Source organism: Anabrus simplex, chromosome 3 (genome assembly GCF_040414725.1).
Source record: "Anabrus simplex isolate iqAnaSimp1 chromosome 3, ASM4041472v1, whole genome shotgun sequence".
Classification (NCBI taxonomy): domain Eukaryota; kingdom Metazoa; phylum Arthropoda; class Insecta; order Orthoptera; family Tettigoniidae; genus Anabrus; species Anabrus simplex.
The window spans coordinates 279,765,581-279,787,938 of NC_090267.1; the positions used below are offsets into that span (position 1 = coordinate 279,765,581).

A 22,358-nucleotide genomic window follows, 5' to 3' on the forward strand; every position below is an offset into this window, starting at 1 on the left:
CTTTTAGTCTTTTAATGTTTTCCCTTTTGAAATTTTGAGATAGCGCTTACCAATGGGGGAATGGAGTATCCCAGATCTATGGGATGGGACCTCCCTAAGGAGCTTTGTTATTTGTTACAAAAAAATTAAAACCCAACCTTGAAACTTATTAATCTCTAGTTCTTCAATAGTTCACAGGCCAGTGACATTATTTCTTCTGTTTCTGCTGGGTCTGTGCTTATGTTACATGTGATATATATAATTTTTGATCCGTATTGATGATATTTGATTGGAATAATAACAATAAGTTAATTTATTAATTTGACCACCTAATCAATACAATAAGTCTTGTCTTTGTTGATTTACATTGACATGTTAACTAAAATGGTACATGTTTCGCCTTGTATATAGGCATCATCAGCCATTGCCTTAACCTTGAAATAAAATCAGGCACCTGATTTACATATAAATAAAATAAAACTAATTTATAAAAAGCCTTGAAGAGTTTTGAACTAAAATTAACATATGGTAAAAGACTAGTACAATGTTGGTTTTAAAGATACTGCAATGAGTGAGGAGTTTACAATTGGTGAAAGTATTTGCAATATTGACATTAGAAGGCTACTATTATAAGTAAAATGAACAAAGCAACTGTCTGTTATAAACAAGTGGTAAGATTGCTATAAAATTATGTTGACCGACCAGCGGTTACAATTAGACAATGACGATCAAAATCGTATTTATTCAAAAAATAATGTTGAATAAAATAAATATAATATAATAGTAGCCTTCTAATGTCAATATTGCAAATACTTTCACCAATTGTAAACTCCTCACTCATTGCAATATCTTTAAAACCAACACTGTACTAGTCTTTTACCATATGTTAATTTTAGTTCAAATCTCCTCAAGGCTTTTTATAAATTAGTTTTGTGGTTTTTTTTGCTAGGGGCTTTACGTCGCATCGACACAGATAGGTCTTATGGCGACGAAGACGAAGTTTTATTTTATTTATATGTAAATTAGGTGCCTGATTTTATTTCAAGGTTAAGGTAATGGCTGATGATGCCTATATACAAGGCGAAACATGTACCATTTTAGTTAACATGTCAATGTAAATCAAAATAGACAAGACTTATTGCATTGATTAGGTGGTCAAATTAATAAATTAACTTACTGTTATTATTCCAATCTGTGCTTATGATCCAGTGACCGCAATTCTACGGCCCTTTCTCATTATATGGTGACTGATTGGAGCCTGCAATGTACCTATTGGCCACTGATATCCGATGGTGGAATGGAAGGTGTTCCTTATGGCAGCAGTTGGCAGTTCTGCGCCAGCATCTTTCGCCTGTCATAAGCCAGTTCATTATCCTGGTGGGCTGTGCTGAGGCTCCAAGATAGCAAAGGTTGGACTGCAATATTGATGGAGATTGTTGGCATTGGCCGCGGCCAGCGCCTTCATTTGACAGCGATACCGACCCTCTACTTGTGATTTTTTTAAAACCTATATAGACGTTCCTGCAGAGAACGAAGATCAAAATTCATGTGGTGTGGTGGAAGTGTGGTGTTGCAAGAGTCTTCAAATCTGCATTAAAACATCCATTTAATTTCATTTAAAATGATGTGTATTGAGCAGAACTCGTATTTGGGAGGTGGAGAATGTCGCCAGTGGCGGGACAGAGAACTGGAAATAATCATTGTGTTTTGTGAAATGATATTATTGAGTTCCAAAATGTAAACTATTTACCTTTATTGAGTTCAGAAATGTAAACTATTTACCTTTTAGTTTAAGAAACATCAAGAAAAGAATTTGGACTCACAAACTTGTGAAAATCATTGATTATAGTATTTCTTAATATGTTGTTTGACCTTTTTTTTTTTTTTTTTTTTTGGACAGATCAAGATGTTATTTGGAACTGTAAATGAACATTGCAAGATGCGAGAATTATTTTTGAAGTGATTTTTGTATTCAAATTTTATGTAACCTGAAGAATTTATTGAATATTTTTTTATTATTGTATGAAAACGAAGAATTATTGAGGGAATTATCAGTGTATATTCTGTATGTCAAAAATTATAACATTGTACTGTGGTAAAACGCGTGCGGTACATAACTTTTGGATCAGTGGGTACTGTACGTGGAGAGATCGGGTGATGTAATTCCTCTTGCATCAGCAGGTCAAGAAATGACCATATATGGTCATATAATTGGATTGGTTGGAATAACGACCTTTCCAATTGGCGATAAAATGGGAATCTAAAGGAATTCGGTGTCCTATAGGTTGTTTGTGATCGGGCCATTTCCGGCCTTCTGCCGGCTTGGTGTCCGTGATAGGATTTGGCCGCGTCTTTCCATCTGACCGTCCTCGCGAGCAGGTGTGCTCGGAGACTAGCTCCCTCGGGGCTCCAGTTCCCCACGATAAGCGCTGATTTTCTAATTCTTGGTATTTACTTTAACTTAAATTCATTTTTATGTTTCGGCCTTTGTCATCTTTAACGTAACTTTCTGCGATAATGTAAGAGTTTATTTTGTGCATCGGATTTTCCTCTAGATTACCAGGTTCATCGTGTTCGAGTTTCTGTAGAACTTTGCTGTTAGGCTAATCATTTACATGTTCTCTTCGGAAGGCAAACCTTTTCTGACTCAATGTTTTATTATTATGTAAAATTTTCTTTTGAATAACGCATTGTATTAATTTTGATTCTTCCGAGGATGCCTTCATTCACTCTGTGAATCCTTGATAAAAGTTTCTCGCATTTATTTTAATAATTGTCAACTACTCTGCCATTTATTTGTGTCTTTAATACATTTACTTGTTCATTTGCAATTGTAAGTATCAGCTACTTTGCCATTCACTTATTTGCTTAATTTGATTTTATATCTTTATTAATTTTAACATTAAAGTTCAAGGTGGATGATCGTGAACCTTTTCTTCCCAATAACGGCATACCTTCTCATGGACCTCAATAGGGCCCCTTCACATTCCACAATCTTTCATTAGTTGTCATTGTTAGGCCTATAAGTTATTATCTGGCATATGTTTCGATTTTAAGTTATGCGCCACGTTTCCAACCTTAGATGTGAAACCACTGCTATTTTGATATTTTACCTTTTCCCTATTCATATTATTATGTGCCAATATTATTATTATTATTATTATTATATATATATAATTTGCTGGGGCCATCAAGCACCACATTTTGTTGCATTTGACACTGAACTTGGCCTTCTTTATTATTATTATTATTATTATTATTATTATTATTATTATTATTATTATTATTATTATTATTATTATTATTATTATTATTATTATTGTGCATGTGCATAATTATCTCAAGTGCAGCTACAGCGATAGTCAAAGCACCGGCAGTTTCAATAAAAGTATCTTATGAACAGATACGAGGGCTATGCCGAAAGTTTTTAGCAGAGTGTGAGAAAAAATTTGTATTTGCGAAACAACAATGACAACTTTTCAATATACTCTCCATTAGCATGTGTACATTTTTCCATTCTCTGAAACCACCTAGAAAACGTTTCAGTCCAAGCTTCTTTTGGGATGTCACTTAGTGCACTCTCGTACGCTGCAATGGCCTCTTCATCTGACGAAAACCGCTGCCCACGTATTTTTTCCTTGGTCTTAGGGAACAGAAAGAAGTCACATGGGGCCAGGTCAGGTGAATAGGGGGGATGAGGTAACACACACACTTTTTCCCTTTCCAAAAAGTCCATTGTTCTAGCAGCCATGTGCGCAGATGCATTGTCATGATGCAGCAGAAGGTGCCCACTCTCGGACTTTGGGTGCTGTGACCTCCAAGTGGCGAGGAGATACCATTCAGCATTGACTGTACGACATGTGTCCAAGGTCACAGAGGTGAGATGCCCCATTTTCGTAAAAAAAGTTGCCATAATTTTCTTTCTGGAGCTCCGACTTCGTCGAACTTTTGTGGGTGGTTCCACCCCTGGAAAGCACCACACAGAAGACTGTCTCTTCGTTTCAGGGTCATAATGGTAGACCCATGTTTCATCACCTGTGACGATATTGTAGATGTCTTCAGACTGCCCTCCACTGAATTTTTCTAGCATGAAATGACACCAGTCCACTCTCTCCTCCTTTTGGCTTTGTGTCAGGGAATGTGGCACCCAATGGGCACATCTCTTGGTAAGGCCTAAATAATTGTGAACGTTGGTCTGCGCTGCTCTTGACCCAATATTTAAGGTCCCTTCAATGTCACAAAATGTAAGATGTGGATCAGCTTTGATCATTTCCCTCACAGCATCAATGTTTTCTTGAGTCACAGCTGTTGCTGGGCGACCGGGACGAGGTTCATCTTCAATTGACTGCCGACCTCTTGAAAACTTGCGAAACCAATTTCCAACTGTGGCTCTAGAAGGGGCATCCTCAACAAAAACGCGCAGCAAAGAATAATGGCATTCTTCGGCACTTCATTTCTTTTTATAATCATAAAAAATCGTTGCTCAAAAATTGCGGCGCGACAGATCCATCTTGCACCGTGTCTGACTCAGCACTGCCTGTGCTTTCTTCCCTCGCTATGGAGGAACTACCGTTAGGAGGGGTTGCGCGCGCATGTTCCAAGGTCGAAAAACATCGCTCTTTCAAACAAAGATAATCCCATTGTCCTCAGAATTAGGGTTTACGCGCTGATAAAAACTTTCGACATAACCTTCGTATTCACATTGTGAAGTTTTTACTAATACCACCACATTGTTCAAACATAGACCAACTTACTTCTGATTAGCATGGAGAAGATTGTACATTTTTTCATTCTGCTGTTCAAGTTTGGAACGTTTGTCAGCCAGCTCCGTCTGCAAAAGTTCATGGTCGTTAACCAATTTCTGGATGCTGGCTAAGAGAACTGAAGGTGCCATTGTATCCATTGCTCCTGGAACTAATGCTCTATGTTGCTGTTGCTGAAGACCATCAACCTACACACACAAGTACACCAAGTTAGAGAGGAAGCTAGGAAGACAGGATGAACACATCCTTGATTTGAAGTACCAATTATCAATTTATGTTTACAGATTAATACAGGGTATCCAAATTCAGATTTTAAAATTCCTTGACATGTCCCTGTTTACCAGACACGATAAACATTTTCCCCCAACACACAATGACTAAAAATAAAATTAGAAATGTACTTTCCAGCTATGACAGTAATATTGAAATACATTTTGAAAACTCAACATCCAAAAAATAAACGAGCAATTAATGTGCATATTAAATTTCAAAACTTGAAGTTCAATTTAGTCTAATTAAATTCGTCTTAAGTTTTTAAAAATTGAATATTATTACTGCTTCAGTGAGGACATTTCATCTATAGCTACTAAAGACTGTTCAGCTTTTGCCATCACCCTCCTCTTCTTTTCTTCTACTTCTTTTAGCAACAAAGTAGCCTTAATTTTTTTTTCATGGTATCTTCAACTTTCAATGCTTCACATTTCTCCTTTAGATTTTGAACATACAATGCTGGAGCATTCCTTGTAGCATGGAGCATGTTCTTATTAATGAAGATATTTTCAACTCCGCCGAGGTTTGAAATAGCATCATATGTTCTTCTTTGTGCTACAAGGGATTCTTGTAGCATGTTCTCTACTACAATTTCTTTATTTACAGGAAAACTGCATTCAAGTGGAGCATTTCTATGAAAAAATATCAGTAGCATTTTCAGAAATGAACCCAACTTTTCTGTTTTCAAATTTACTGTTGGCAAAACAGTGTGGATTCAAAAGTTATCTAATCTCTGATCTTTCCAAGACAAAGAATTCACTACTTCTCTGAAGATATCATTCTCACAAACAGGAGTAAATTCCCTTTCATTACCCAACATCCATCTGTTTTCAACAAAGGCATTTAAAAATTATGGTTAACCGTTTGTTGCTTAGAGTTTGCTTGGCTACATTTAGACTGAAACAAGAAATTCCTTTAGTCAGTCTACATGCAAGAGGTGATCATTCCAATAACTTTTGCACAAAGATACCATTCCTCTTAGAAATGATGTAAGAAACACTAACACATCTCTATCATTTAATTCAGGGGTGCCACAAAGTGCTGCTCTAGCAGCATAATATATGTCAACTTTAGATGCAGGCAGAAGATTTTTCAATAGTGTATTTATTGTTGAACAAACAGGCTTCCGCCCAATACATGTTCTTATTCACATCAGGTTATAAATTAAAATGAAATAAAAAATAAATTTAAAAAGTAAGTACAGTAAATTAAATTGTATATCCATAAGGGCTTTGAACAACTCCTTTTCAGAGGTCCAGTGGCCATGGCATTTCGGCAAACAGCATATGAGCTAACAATGGCAATTAACAAATTAAAATGGCATGATAGATAAAATATTTAACGTAAAGTTAAGACAATGATAATAAGGAGCAAGATGTCAATTTATTAAAATTCGTATCCACCTTATTCAATACCAAAAATGTTGTTAAGATGAAATTACAACATGTATATTTATTTTATCAGGACTAGTTTCGACGCTTTATATTGCGTCATCATCAGCTGATATACACTGGAAACATTGGCAAACATATATAAGTTTATCTACGTCACACACATTATAAAAACTATGATAAAGATTTAAAAACCATATTATAATTATACTATTTCCGAGTCCATATTGTCCAAGACTTGCAATTATTAAACTTTGGATTGCTAAAATCTGATGCAATTTGGTTTAAATAATCATTAAAATTAAACAAAACTAATAATAAAATCATGATCTTCTTAAAATCATTCACTTTGTTTGATGTTTTTTTAAAAATGTTTTTGTAGAACCATATTAAAACCATCTCACGAGGTCCGCATTGAACTGAGAATGAAATAATTGGTAACTTCATAAAGCACCGGCTTCTGAGTCCACCTCTTTTCACGATTGCCACATTTCAACATTTTGAAGATTTCATAGAATAATCTGAATATGGTTTTAAAAGATTTTGAAGTGTCAAACAGTGTCAATGTCATTTAAGAAGATTGTTTAACCTTATTCTGCGACATTATGTTCACTACATGGCAATAGCCTGAGGACAAAACCGACCCTAATAACTACAGGGGAATCTCTCTCCTAGATATAACATACAAAATATTTTCAATAATCATCCTTAATAGGATAAGTTTACAACTTGAGAAAGAACTAGGAGAATATCAAGGAGGTTTCAGACCCTGGAGGAGCTGTCCTGATCAGATCATGAGTCTTAAGTTGATAATGGACTATAACAGGAGAAGAAACAGAGATATGGTGATAACATTTGTAGATTTCAAGAAAGCTTATGATTGCATCCATAGAGAATCTCTGTTTAAAATTTTAAGACACCTTGGACTACACCCCAAATTAATAAACATGATAAAATTGACTCTCACCAATACCAAGTCAAAAGTGAAGTTTAGGGGTGAAACATCAGAGACATTTGAAATTAAAACTGGACTACGGCAGGGAGATGGGCTCTCACCACTATTATTTAACTGTGCTCTAGAAATGGTAATGAGGGAATGGTTTAGAAAATGTCCCCCCAAAATAAAGATTGGCCGAAAAATCAAAACAAATTGCCTGGGTTTTGCTGACGATTTAGCATTACTAGCAGTGGACATAAAAGAAGCAAAAACCCAGATATCAGAACTTCAAAACATTGCAAATAAAATTGGCCTCAAAATATCATTTGAAAAAACAGAAATTATGCCCCAAAAACCAACACAGCTAAAAGAAGTCACCATAAATGGTAATAAAATCAAAATAGTAACTCAGTTTAAATATCTTGGAGAAGTAATAACACATAACTTAAATGAAAAAATCTCAATCCAAGTAAGAACAAATAGATTAGCTAAAGCACAAAAATTAACATGGGATATCTACAAAAAGAAATGTCTATCAATAAATACAAAAATAAAACACTACAACACAGTTATAAAACCGGAAGCTACATATGCAGCAGAAACACTCTTTTACCTGAATAAACAATCAAAGACTGACAGACTTCAGAAAATTGAAAGGAGGATTGGAAGAACCTGTATCAACAAAAAATATCAGAAAGATGGACAGTGGCGGTTAATACCTAACAAAGTCGTGTACAAAGAGCTAGAACCCATTACAGATACTATGCGTAAGAGGAGACTGGGATTCTTTGGACATATCATGAGGATGCAGGACTCGAGACTTCTGAAACAACTAGTACAACACAATCTCGTCTCAAAAAATACCACAACAGGATGTAAATGGATCAGAGAAGTAAGAGAGGATCTGAAGGAAATAGGCCTTACAACAGAAGACACCAAAAATAAGATAAAATTGAATACAAAACTCAAGAATACAAACCTCCGCTTTACCCTTACACAAAACAAACCAACAACACGCACATTTTCAACTGAGGAAAGGGCACGAAGATCGGAGCGTCTGAAGAAGTACTGGGAGGACCGCAAAGCCCGAACAATCCCTTCAAAGAGACCTGAACGACGGACTGACTAAAGTGATCCTATGTGGTCATAAAAGAAGAAGAAGAAGAAGAAGAAGAAAGATGCCTAGATCACGTACTGAGACAGAAAGTTATAAAGGATCCATTCGGCCGTAAAAAAATAATAGAAGGTGTTCAAGATTGTTAAAACAAGAAGAAGTAGCTGAACAATAAAAAAAGTCCGTTACGAAAAACGACGTAAATTTATCCTCGAGAAGTAAAGCCAATCTTTGAGTAAATAAGAAGGGAGATATTGCAGTAATTTCTGGCTGGAGAACCTTCGAAGCGAAAGAATATTTGGAAATCAAATATATACGAAGGAATATCGTGAAGAGCGAGTTAGAAAATACCCGAACAGTAGTCGGAGTATAGGCTCAAGACCGTACGAGGAATCAAGTTGAACATAACGCAGTATAGGTTGATTAGCCGAACAAAAGAAATTTTTAGAGAGCTAACTTGATATATTCTAACTGTTAAATTGCTACAAAGAATTAACCTTGAATTACTGTCCTAAAAACCTGATCTTAGATACAAACTTGATATACATTCCTGAGAGTATGGATGTGAAATTAACTCCCGATTTGGAAATGTTTCTTTCTTTTATGACTGACTGCAACAACATGATGAGAGGCTAAATCGGAGATGGAGCCGACTGTCTGACGGAAACCGCCCAGCTGTTTCTACTATCCCGAGTCCCAGAACTACAACCTGATGGTGACATAACGAAGGATGGAGTCGTTCTACGCAATCCTAAGATGACAACGTCGAAGCCAGAGCCAGTCATCTAACGTCAGTGATCGCAAGATAAGTTCCAAAGAGTTATTTTATTTTCTTGAAATTAATATGCAGTAAATATAGTAGTTGTAATCATAGTGAACATTGGTATGTTGTTTTTTATGTAGTTCTTCGTGATAAAATCATAGTCGTTACCATCTTCGCAATGAAATTGTCCTCGTTGACTTATTATTATTATTAATGTGGGAATAGGTATTTCTTCAGGAGTTACAATCAATGCCATAAGATAGGAATGCTTATAACTGAGCAAGGAGAGATTCAGAATGTAATTTTTAACCATTATGGGACAAAAACATCGTATTTAAAGTGACGTAACCCTAATTTTATATTCTTGAAGAAGATAGTTGATTTCTGAATAACCTATATGGGTTTGCTGATACGACGCACTGAAATGTGAGTACATATTAACTTATTTGATTTATATATGCATTTCATTTTTAGGCTAATGTGTTTATGCGCATAATATATGAATTCTAACCCAAAAGAGTACCGTTATAGTACAGTAATGTGGTGTTAAGTTGATTTGCCGTCATGTTGATGATGATAAATGTTTACGTAGAGAAATTATGATTTGAGTGGCATGTTAATGTGGGATTATGAATAATTATTCCCTGTGATACGTTTATGAGAATGAATAATGACATATTATGGATAATTGTGGCGGTAAATACGGCGTAATTTGGGCCGAGGATGATGTTTGCCGTACGCGGCAAAATATATATATGGTATGCGGGATATATTGGGTTAGTGGTACACGAGTACAATGAAATACATCGCGGATTTCAGACATGGGTTGCCATAAACTGTCTTCAAAGGAAATATCCAAGTAGGGAATAAATAAAAGAAGGGAAACTTGTTGTCTTCATAAATAATATATATATCAACGTTGTACTGAATATTACTGGAAGCATGTTGTCAAGAATGAATTTAATTCATAGAACAATCCCATAATTTAAAATCTCTACCACAATTAAATAAAATAGGATACCAAATGCATTCCTACGGAATTATAGATACCTGATTAAATATTGCTAAACCATAAAATATGTTAGGTACAATTTCTATTTGAACTACGATTATAATTAGTCTTTGTACGATACCTACATTTAGTTTTAAGGTGTTATTTGAATATTTTAACTAAATGACATGGTCGAGGTGACCAATATTTCTCATTTAAAGAACAATATATATTTGAAATAGCCATTTTTGGGCCGATATATTTGGAACTTACTTGTGATTGCTAACGTTATAACATCAAAACAAGTGAATTATTGTGACAGAATGTTGATGTTATAATGATGAAAATAAGCATTTTTTTTATATAAAAGAAAGAAACAAGAACTGATGGACTCAAATTATACAATTTTATTATGGAATTTAATTAGGATTAGGGACTTAGATTTATTTTCAACCTAATAATATGATACAATTTTTTTTTCAATAGAAAGAAAATGTACTTTCAACTTTATAATCAAGAAAACTTATCCTTATTTTTGTGATGCGTTTAACTAATGGAGAAGAATAGTTGAATCAGATTGAAGTTAACTTAAATTTTATTTTCTTTGTTAGAGAAGAGGAAGATATTTGATAATGATAATTATTAGTAGATTTTCTTTTATGATTCCGGAATCAAGAAATAAATTATAGATTACCCAATTCAGATGTTATTATTGTAGGAGATAGGCTAATATTATTAGGATTTAAGTAATTTTGAATTAATCCAGTTAAAAAAATATATATTTTTTTTTTTTTCACTTATATTCGGATGATTGGACTTGAAAAACCTAATATTGATTCAGGATGATGAATGGTATCGATAATAATTTATTGAAGAGGAAAGGAGGTGTCTCAGTTGATCTCACGAAAAATATTATGGTTCGTAGATGCAATTTAATTATCCCTGAGAGGTGTCGCGTGGCAATGCAAGGATTACCATATAAAATATTCTGATAGGAAAATTGAAGGTTACGACATCGCTAAAATTCTATGATGCGATAACTGTTTATACGATGAGGATTTAAACCGAACTTAGCCAACGACACTTAGCATCAATTTTATTATGCATTCATCCGTTTAATGGTCTGTAAGAGTGATGGGTGATTGAGGGGAAAATAGCCGGAGCAATTGTTAGGTCACCCAATGGGACGCACATATTAGAAATGGTTGCCCAATATGGTGCATGACAGAAACCCCCCCCTCAGGATGGTGCAATATCTATATAATTCATGCAGTAGAATGCCGCCGCTTCCTCGTCTTAGTCTAGTCCAATAATTTAGCATCCTTTTGACACAATCCAAATCAATGAACTCCCCGCATAAGATTAGCGCCCCCACATTAGCTGTGCATTGCGGTAGCCTCATAACAGCTTTACTGAACTTGTATTGATTCAGACTGTCCCTTTTCTTTTCTAATCCCCACAATTCAACCACATAAAAGCTCTGCTTAGGACCAGCGATTTTAGTAGTATCCTAAGTACTTTATAGCTTGCTCCTGGGTATTTGGCGACTAGAATTTTTAATGCTGCAAGTGCTGCAACCCCCTTAGCTTGCATTTCTTTATGTGGTCGTCCCAACCTCCTTTTCTGTTCATTGTCATTCCTAAATATTCTAATCTATTTACTTCCTCTATTCTTGCCCCTTGTATCCACCATTCTCTTGCTTTTTTTATCCTCCTTTTACTTACAATCATCACCTTTGTTTTATTATAATTAATTTTCAGCGACCACTTATTTGCATAATCTACTAGTTTATCCAGACTGTTCTTCAGTCCACCCCTAGTCAGCGTCATTAACAGAACATCATCTGCGAAAATCAGTCCTGGGATCTCCACGTTACCCACTGCCGGTACAGCTCACCTAGCCCCTCCATGCTCATCCAATATATCATTTATAAATAGTATAAATAATATACGTGATAATTTACACCCTTGTTTGAGGCCCTGCTTGTATTCTATCAGTTTGCTTATTAAATTGTTCTCTAGTTTGACACTACTATATACTCTTTGATACAGCACCTCTATCGCACGTATCATTTTCCTAGAGACTCCCAACCTCCCTAGTTTTTCTATTAACACCTTTCTGCTTACCTGTCGAACGCTTTCTCAAAATCTACTGCTGCTAGAAATAAGCTTCCTTTCTTCTGCACAGTGTATTTCTCCGCTAGCATTTTCACAATCATGATATTATCTATCGTTTGCCTTCCCCTCCTGAAACCTCCCTGGAATTTAGAGATTATGCCATTATTTTCGGCCCAATTTCTCAGTCTATTGGCTAAGACACCTGTGTAAACTTTGCTCAATGAGTCTAACAGTGTTATACCTCGGTAGTTATTGGGTAAATTTCTATTTCCTTTCTTTTTGTATATTGGGCATATTATCCCATACTCCCATTCCTTCGGTACCTTTGCTCCATTGAAAATCCTATTGAATAGGTTTACAATTCCTTCTAACATCTGACCATATTTACTTATTTGTTTCCAGCATACATTACTAATACCATTCTTCCCCCCCCCCCCCACCCCCTCCTGCTGATTTTATCTTCAGATTCCCAATCACCTCCTTAACTTCTTCTGTCGTGATATCCCTATCTAGTTCGTGGATGCTTACTTCCACGTTAGACCATGCGGCCTGCTTTCTTCCCTTATATTCCCAATTGTCCCTTCCTCCTAATAGCTCGCTAAAATATGCTACCCATTTTGCATAGTCAATATTCATTTTCTTCGTACCCTTCCCTCCTTTATTGATCATATTTATTCTCTCCCAAATTTTTTCAGTCCGATTCATGCTGCATTCCTTATTTATTAGCTCGGATTGGTCCTTCAACAACTTCTTCTCTGCAATTTTCCTTTTATAGTCTTTTCTCAGCCTACAAAATGCTTCACGATCTTCGTTCCTTCCTTTTGTTCTGTACTCTTTTAACGCCCCTAGCGCTGGTCTTCTACAAACCTCACATTCCCTATCATACCATCCATCCCCTTCCGTTTTTTTCTTCTGTTGTGCTCAACTGCCCGAGTAACTCTCCTTATAGGGTATTCTAACAGCTCAAGCGCTCTGTTTGTGTTATTTTCCATCAGCGCCCTTTCCCAGCCAATTCTGATTAACTGTATCTCCTTATTCTTAAATGCATCCAGCTCTTCTTTTGAATTCTGTCCATATATATTTAATGTAACCACTCTCTCCCTCTATCGTACTATTCTTCTCTTCCTCTTTCCTTACCAAACTCACCCATACTGGGGCGTGGTTCGATTCGTTCCAATCTTCCACCATTATGCTTTTGATGTTATCTAGCAAGTGCTCTGAACTCATTACTAAATCTATAACGCTCCCTCCCTGTTCAGTAATATATGTCATTTTTCCTTCTCTGTCCCCCTCCCAATACCCACTCAAAATGCAGAAATTCCCGACTTTGCACAATTCTAAAAGTTTTTTACCATAGTTATTTATTACCTTATCATTACTACTTCTTCCTGCTCCTACTATCAACTCTTCTTCCTTACTATTCCTCGCACTTCGCACGCCTATTCTGGCATTCCAGTCTCCCAATAGCAATATTCCGTCGTCCTCGTACCTCCCTCTAATGATGCTAATTTCTAATAACAATTCCTCAAAGAAGTTATCATTTGCATATGGAGATTCCTTGGGGTGACAGTAGGCAAAAGCCAAACATACATGTTTCCCTCTCCCTGCCTCTCTCCCCATGTTAAATCTTATCCATATCACACCTTCGATGCCACTCTCAATATACTCTATACGTTCGTTAAATTCTTCCTTAACTAGCACGACTACTCCTCCTGTCACACAGCCCATTTTGTTCAATCTATTCCTTGACATGTGTCTCACCATAAATCCTCCCCAAGTTATCTCCCTGCCTATTTCTAGCCATGTTTCCAAAAGCGCTACAATATCAAAGCTTTCTATTAAATTTTTCACTTTTATATTGCCTATTTTACTCAATACACCTTCAATATTAACAAAACCTATCTTTCAGCCTAGTTATGGCTTTTTTTCCCCACCCTCCGAACCACCCTCTTTATTCGTACTCCTCGTCACCCTCTCATTCTCAGCTTCTACCTCCCTTCCGTCATTCTTGGACACTTTATTGTCATCCTTCTTCTCTTTATCTTCTGAACCTTTATTTCTATTCCCCCACAGATCTTTCAAGCTCCTGCTCCTCCCCTTAGTCATAAGGTCTCTCTTTTTCTTGTCACCCACAGGTGGGTAATCAATGAATCCTCTTTTCCTTTCGGAGCACTATCCAATAACACTTCTTGAACCTGCACACTTGATCTTCCATTCACATTACCTTGCACTGCACCGTTTTCTTGTCTCGTCGCTTCAGCCATCGTTGTCCCGTTTCTTCCTTCCTCTTGTGTGTCCTCCTGTCTGCTTTTTGGCCACTTTGATCGCTCCTCTTCCCGTTTCATCTCTTCCTCCATACCTTTCAGTTTGCTACGGACCAAACACGCTACCAGACACCATTCGTTACCACCAGTCTTTGGTCCTTAGTAAATGCTTGAAGGCCTTGATGTCTAGCTCGGCCTAAATGCTTTTGTAGGATTTTCCTATTCTCAACTCCTTCTCTTCCTAAGTCTCTGTTTATCCAGATCTTTTCACCTTGTAAATTCCTAGCATTTTTTATCACTATATCTGCCATTAAATTTGACATCAGCTTCACTTTCACTGATCTACTGTCTTTCACTTTCCCTACTATTTCTACATCATCCATATCTACTTCAATGAAGTTAGTTTTCAGTTTATTTTGGACGAGGTCCACCACTTCATATATAAGCTTCACTTTATCTTCATTTCGCTCTTCCTGTAGTCCATAGATATACATACATTTCTTCATCTCTTCTTGATTAACAAGTCCAAGCTCATTCTTCAGGGACGCAACTTCCTTCACCAGATTTTTCACCTGCTCTTTTAGCACTCCCGTTGCTCTCTCATTCTCTTCTATTCTTTTTTCCGTAGCTCCCCACTGCTCCTTGAACCATATCTTCATATCTTCAAAACCCTTGGCTTGTTCCTTGCTCAATTCCTTTACCAGTGCATCTCCAGTATATGTTTTTATGGCATCTCCTATCAGCCCTCTGATTCTATCCCAGTCTTCCCAGCTCATATCAGGGCCTGGATTCATCTCCACTCCCCTTATGATTAATAGCATAGTTATCACCATCGCTGCCAGAATAGCTTCGCCAATCTTCCCCAGTTCTCTCTTGTCTGCCTCATTTTTCAATACTATCTAAATTAATTTTGAGGATGTTACCTGAAGACTGCAATGACAGAGACTTAACAAAACTTGTCATTACATTTTTCATTGTTGCTATGAGATATTCATACAGGAGTGGTGCAAATGGAAGATCAGTCTCAAACTGCGTAATTTCTGTCCGTCTGTCTGTATTTACGGAAAAGTAAAAAGTGCATTTCCTTGTTATAGTGGACATGACTGATACAGAAATACCATTCTTTTAAAATTCTGAGCAATATACAGACCAAACTCTTATTTTATATACACTGACTGACAGAGCAAATGCAACACCAAGAAGGAGTGGTTCGAAAGGGATGAAAGTTGGGGAAAAAACAGAGACGGCACGGACGAATAATTGATGTTTATTTCAAACCGATATGCAGGTTACACAATGCGCACGGCATCGACTCAGTAGGATGCAGGACCACCGCGAGCGGCGATGCACGCAGAAACACGTCGAGGTACAGAGTCAATAAGAGTGCGGATGGTGTCCTGAGGGATGGTTCTCCATTCTCTGTCAACCATTTGCCACAGTTAGTCGTCCGTACGAGGCTAGGGCAGAGTTTGCAAACGGCGTCCAATGAGATCCCACACGTGTTCGATTGGTGAGAGATCCGGAGAGTACGCTGGCCACGGAAGCATCTGTACACCTCGTAGAGCCTGTTGGGAGATGCGAGCAGTGTGTGGGCAGGCATTATCCTGCTGAAACAGAGCATTGGGCAGCCCCTGAAGGTACGGGAGTGCCACCGGCCACAGCACATGCTGCACGTAGCGGTGGGCATTTAATGTGCCTTGAATACACACTAGAGGTGACGTGGAATCATACGCAATAGCGCCCCAAACCATGATGCCGCGTTGTCTAGCGGTAGGGCGCTCCACAGTTACTGCCGGATTTGACCTTTCTCCACGCCGACGTCACACTCGTCTGCAGTGACTATCACTGACAGAACAGAAGCGTGACTCATCGGAGAACACGACGTTCCGCCATTCCCTCATCCAAGTCCCTCTAGCCCGGCACCATGCCAGGCGTGCACGTCTATGCTGTGGAGTCAATGGTAGTCTTCTGAGCGGACGCCGGGAGTGCAGGCCTCCTTCAACCAATCGACGGGAAATTGTTCTGGTCGATATTGGAACAGCCAGGGTGTCTTGCACATGCTGAAGAATGGCGGTTGACGTGGCGTGCGGGGCTGCCACCGCTTGGCGGCGGATGCGCCGATCCTCGCGTGCTGACGTCACTCGGGCTGCGCTTGGACCCCTCGCACGTGCCACATGTCCCTGCGCCAACCATCTTCGCCACAGGCGCTGCACCGTGGACACATCCCTATGGGTATCGGCTGCGATTTGACGAAGCGACCAACCTGCCCTTCTCAGCCCGATCACCATACCCCTCGTAAAGTCGTCTGTCTGCTGGAAATGCCTCCGTTCACGGCGGCCTGGCATTCTTAGCTATACACGTGTCCTGTGGCACACGACAACACGTTCTACAATGACTGTCGGCTGAGAAATCACGGTACGAAGTGGGCCATTCGCCAACGCCGTGTCCCATTTATCGTTCGCTACGTGCGCAGCACAGCGGCGCATTTCACATCATGAGCATACCTCAGTGACGTCAGTCTACCCTACAATTGGCATAAAGTTCTGACCACTCCTTCTTGGTGTTGCATTTGCTCTGTCAGTAGTGTATATAGATGTTGTTGCTGTTGTTGTTGTAGGAAATTTCATATATTTGGACAGAAAAAAATACAAAAATAAGGAAATTAACATTGACAAAATACAAGCATCCAAAACATCATCCAAAGAGTCTATTTCAGCATCTTCTCCTTGTTTCTTGCTGTCATTTTTTTTTTTTTTTCCGTACTGCCAACACCACATTACCATCATCATTATTATTATCAGTGACTTGTTTATTAACTTTTCTTCACAAATTTTTCCTGGCATGAAAGACACGCCCTAGATAAATGTTGTAAAAACTGTGAAAAAAAAAGTACTTCTATTTTCCAGAATTTTTTCCGAATCCCGTAACATTTCTCGGTTTTCTCATGATTTACCAAATTCCCTGACATTTTCTGGTTTCCCCGCTTTTTCATAGGGGTGGACACTATGTTAATAAGTACATATTCAATAATTCCCTGACTTCTTTCTATGAGCAAATTTCATTTTTCGCTGACCTTAACAGACATTACATTGTTAACAGTAAAAACAGTAAAATCTAAGCGGCTGCATTTCACATCCTAGTAGGTAGCGTGGGGAACTGCTCTAGCAGAACAGAACAAGTTGTAGACCTCATACTTTAACAGAAGATAAAATCTGTGAAACTTTGAATAAATTTAAAAATTCTCTCAAGAGACCAGTGTTGGTAATGCTCATAAAGCTGTGAAAAAAAAATTAGGTCTACATGCATATAGTAACACCAGTTCATGAATTAAAAGCCCCAGTTCACAAGACTGCAGACTGAGAACAAGTGTGCGGGAGGAAGACAAAGAAAGTTTTCAAGCAGGCCATAGAGACCTTACAAGCACGCAGTGCTCAATGGAGAGAATACTTGAAGGCACTGTATTCAATAACGTTGAACTCATAAAATGTGGAGGCAAATCACCTTAAAAACTTGAAAGTGATCTAATCATCAAAATACAGAGAGTCAAAATTATATAAAAAGATAATGATTACTGTGGATTTCCTTTTTAAAAGTTGTGTATATAATTCTTACCACTATACTTATTTAGTACACTGAGCCATATGTGGAACAGTAACATGGGACTTCCACAGAGGTCAATTACCACAAAAACATTACTACAATTTTCTTCAAGTAATGGAAAGGAATAAACAAGTGTCAAAGAAAGGCATATACAAGAAGGTAGGAATACTGTCTTCAGCTTATCCCAGTTATTTCTGGGCATCTGGGTTTGGCTAGGGGTCTAAGATTGAATGATCTGCCCGGCAGAACTGACAAACACTGCACCAATCACCCTCTTCTGCTCAAATATTTACAATACAGGAAAAGTTTTATGAATGTAATAAGTCAGTTTGTCTCTAAGCAGACTTTAGGCAAGCTTTGGACTTTCAAGTACAGCATGAGAATTTCAAATCTCATGAAAGTGATAAATCTAACCCAAGGTGGAAGATTTATGCAGAGTATCAACACTGGAATAAATATGATGAATATCATATAATTGCGCTCAAAGAACATAAGGGACATGCAAATGTTTATTAAAATGGCTGGGTGGGCCACAGGTTAATGGTCCTGCTATAGAACAGCAGGCTAAGTAATACCAGAAAAATACATACCTTGACAAGGACCTGCTCCACTTTATCTATAACCTTGTTCATTCCCATGCGGAGTTCTGTGTTCTGTGCTCTGCTCTCCGACATAAATACTGCCAAGTGACTATCAGGCGGTGTTCCCACGCTGGTTGAAGCTGGGAACAGCTGGTGCGGGGCAACTGCTGGCATGGTCACAGCAGGATAGATCTGTCCATCTGCCGTTGTGAGGTGGTTGTACTGAGGAGTCATATTAAAAGGCATGCCATTCACCTACAACAGAAAGTGGTTAAGGACTGTGAGCCAACACTGCTGTGAACTTCTAGGTGAATAAGGGACATATTTTAAGAGGTCAATTAAGCAACTTACCAAGTTGAAATCAACACATTTACTATTTATTTTACAACCAAATAAAAAAATGGCACTGCACTAAAAGCTGACCAAAAATCAACAGTATTTTCAATAAGCAGTTTCCAAATTAGCTTACTAATAAATGTATTTATTTCAGCGAATGGCCATGACTGGTTAACTTACATTTTTTAAACACACAGTTTATACAACAGAAGTTTATGTAGACAGTTCAGTCAAAGATATTAGTCTACTTTTGCACACTGCAGAGTGGTATCTGTCACAATTTTCACCACACAGTTCATACATGCCACTTGTACCTGGATCATGGAAATCTTTCTTGCTGCAAAGTTTATGGTGGATCCTCAAGTCCTATGAGCTACCCGACGCATTCTGTGAATGCGTGCCGCTTGTGATTAGAATGACTTGCCTGCATAAGGAAAAATCTTGTATAAATTCTGGGTGTGTGTCGCTGTAAACAGAGGAACATGTGACGAGTGCTGGAGTTGACACCTCTTTTGGATTACTTTAAGATTGTAGCAGTGAATGAGCCAACCAGGATGATGGACTGTTGCAGACCAGGATTGAAGGATAACACACTCGTCTCCAGCGCCGAAATGATGGAGCAGTAAACTCTACCATGGGTTTCCCGTGAAAGGAAAAATGGCCACCAGATGGATGAGTTAATGTCATTTCTAATTTTCTTAGCACAATAAAGCATAACCGGTGTCATAGGATATGATTTTTTTTCCTAATACATAAATGTTGTAAATGATGCATATCCTAATATGGAAATTTTATTGTTCTCTGTCATGATCACGTAAATTCAAGGGAGCTAACTCTCCGGACAAACCATTTCATTCTTAGTGATTAGCTTTTTGTGAGGAGTAATTATTAATATGAGTAATATCCTAGCAAGTATGAGAAACAAGGACAGAAGAGTATTTCGAGTTTCCCTAAAGCGGGGTGGAAACAGTAGTGTTGATGAGCTGGGGAATACCATGTCCAAAGGTTATTTGATGTCCAATATGGCTATCGCATATGCTGGGGGAGCTCACGGGTCAGTTAGACTATGCATGCTTAGCTGATACGTAGAATTAAGGCATGAACATCAAGAGAGAAGAAGTCCTGACAGAGAAGTACAGAATTGTTATTTAGGTAAATTATGTGAAGGACAATATGCAATTTCCCTTGATTATTGCTTATTTGACCAGAATTTGTCTGGAGTGTCTTTTTTTGTCTGTAACCAGTGTGAGATACGGAGAAGCCGGAGGCTTTAAGGAATGGTCAGAATATATATATATTTTATTTTTATGATGAGCAAAGAGAAATAAGAAGGGTTGAGAGAGGAATCATGAGAGCCCTATGCCCTAAGGAATTAAGATACACGATGAGAATGTTCCTGACTCACTTACTTACTTACTTAAAAACACATAAATCTGAATTAAAATGAAAAATATGAAAATAAATATTTTTTAAAATAAAATACTCAATTGTCAGACCTTGTACTCACACTTAGTTCTTACCTGATTACTTACACATACAATATTTGATGGGTGCCAGCTACAACTCAACATACCATACAGATTCTGGGAAAAGGAGATTGTTGTTTTGTTTCCCCATTAAATTTGAGGTTATCTAATTCTACCATTGAAATAAAATGATAAATTAATTTGACAGAACAAAATATATTCTTGAAATTATTTTGATAAAAATAGTAAGACTCGCTGCGACAAAACAGATGAGAATGTAAAAGTATGACATTATAACTGAAAGAAACTAGGCATTAATTTGTATTCCTCTTGACCGGATATTTAAAAATTATACAAGAAATTTATTCCTCACTGGTTCACTTGACTGTACCTTCAACACTTTGAGTGTAATTACGACGTATTCCTTTGAGTTAGTGTTTGCTGTAGGTGTATCAAGCCTAATTTGGTGATGTATCCTTTTTATTTCACTGACAACTAAGTATCCATGTGACTGCTGCTTCTCCACCAGGTGACTGACTACTATAATTTCAGTACAACACTTCTTGGCAAGTGTGTCCATCCATATGACTTCATGGCAAGTCTCTCCTTCTGTATGACTTCATGGCAAGTCTCTCCTTCTATATGACTTCAACTAACTGACCGACTAAGGTCTCTCCTTCCAATTGACTCGCTCACTGTTCACCATCCATTTGACTGTCTCACTGTTCACCATCCATTTGACTGACGCTATAAGACGCTGGGCCTAGTATTTATACCCTTGGCTGACAAACCTACGCAATATCCAGAAATAACTACAATATTACTCCCACCCGGTAACACATATTACGCACTATGGTGAAACTGCCTGGGGCGGCAGTAGGTTTCTCCAAACAATGAGCTCACCGCCAAATGCTCACAATGACAGAACGATGACTCGGCAGTTATGTCAGCAGTACTGCAACATGTTGTATTGTCACCAGTTATTACACACAATAGATCCGCCTCTGTTATCATACAGCAACTCTTACTGTACATGTCTTGAATGTTAATCTACAATCACGCAAGTGATAATCATTGCATAATTGAATAATAATAATAGTTACAACAACAACAACAACAACAACAACAACAACAATAATAATAATAATAATAATAATAATAATAATAATAATAATAATAATAATAATCGTACGGCCTCAGCTACTGTGTGCAGACATTTCACTTTGACGCCATCTGGCTGTCTGCTCGTCAATTTCGACGTTCTGTTTTACTCTAGGTCCACTAGATGGCAGACCGAGTAAACCGAAACTCTCTTGGGCGTCTATGGCTGAGATTTAATTAATTTTGTTGGGTAAACACCAAATGTGTCACCAGAGATCTTTTACATGCCGACATCGTACGACATGGAGTGTCAAATGGACTTTTTTCCGCCCTTCAAAAATCCGACTACCTCTGCCGGGTTTGAACCTGCTATCTTGGGATCCGGAGGCTGACACTCTACCACTGATCCACAGAGGCAGATCCACAGATATCATCTTGTAACAGGATTTGAACCATTACAGCGATATGAGATATATGAGAGGGCTGAACACCCAAATAGTCTACGATGAGATAATTCGAATGTTACGTTGCCCCACACTCGGCGCTCAATGAGAAGAATGAGAGGGTAGAGAATAAATGAATATTTCTTGGGAATACTGCGGTAAGATGAAATAAATGGAATAAACAAATGAAATGGGCAAGAAATATGTGTATCCTGAAAGGGAAACTGGCCGTTATAATTGTG

The 22,358-nt window shown here is 37.8% G+C and overlaps 1 protein-coding gene across 4 annotated transcripts in view; it reads right to left on the reverse strand.

The window, feature by feature from the left end:
• LOC136867227 (FK506-binding protein 15) overlaps nt 1–22,358 on the reverse strand; it is a 282,391-nt gene that overhangs the window by 148,594 nt on the left and 111,439 nt on the right. For all 4 annotated transcript variants that reach the window (XR_010859645.2, XR_010859643.2, XR_010859644.2 and 1 more), the window contains 2 exons: nt 18,780–19,025; nt 4,734–4,930 (listed from right to left, as the gene is read on the reverse strand). Coding sequence is in view for 1 of the 4 variants with exons in the window: in XM_067144367.2 (XP_067000468.2) it covers nt 4,734–4,930; nt 18,780–19,025 (443 nt within the window). In the remaining 3 variants the exon portion in view is untranslated. The remainder of the gene's footprint in view (nt 1–4,733; nt 4,931–18,779; nt 19,026–22,358) is intronic.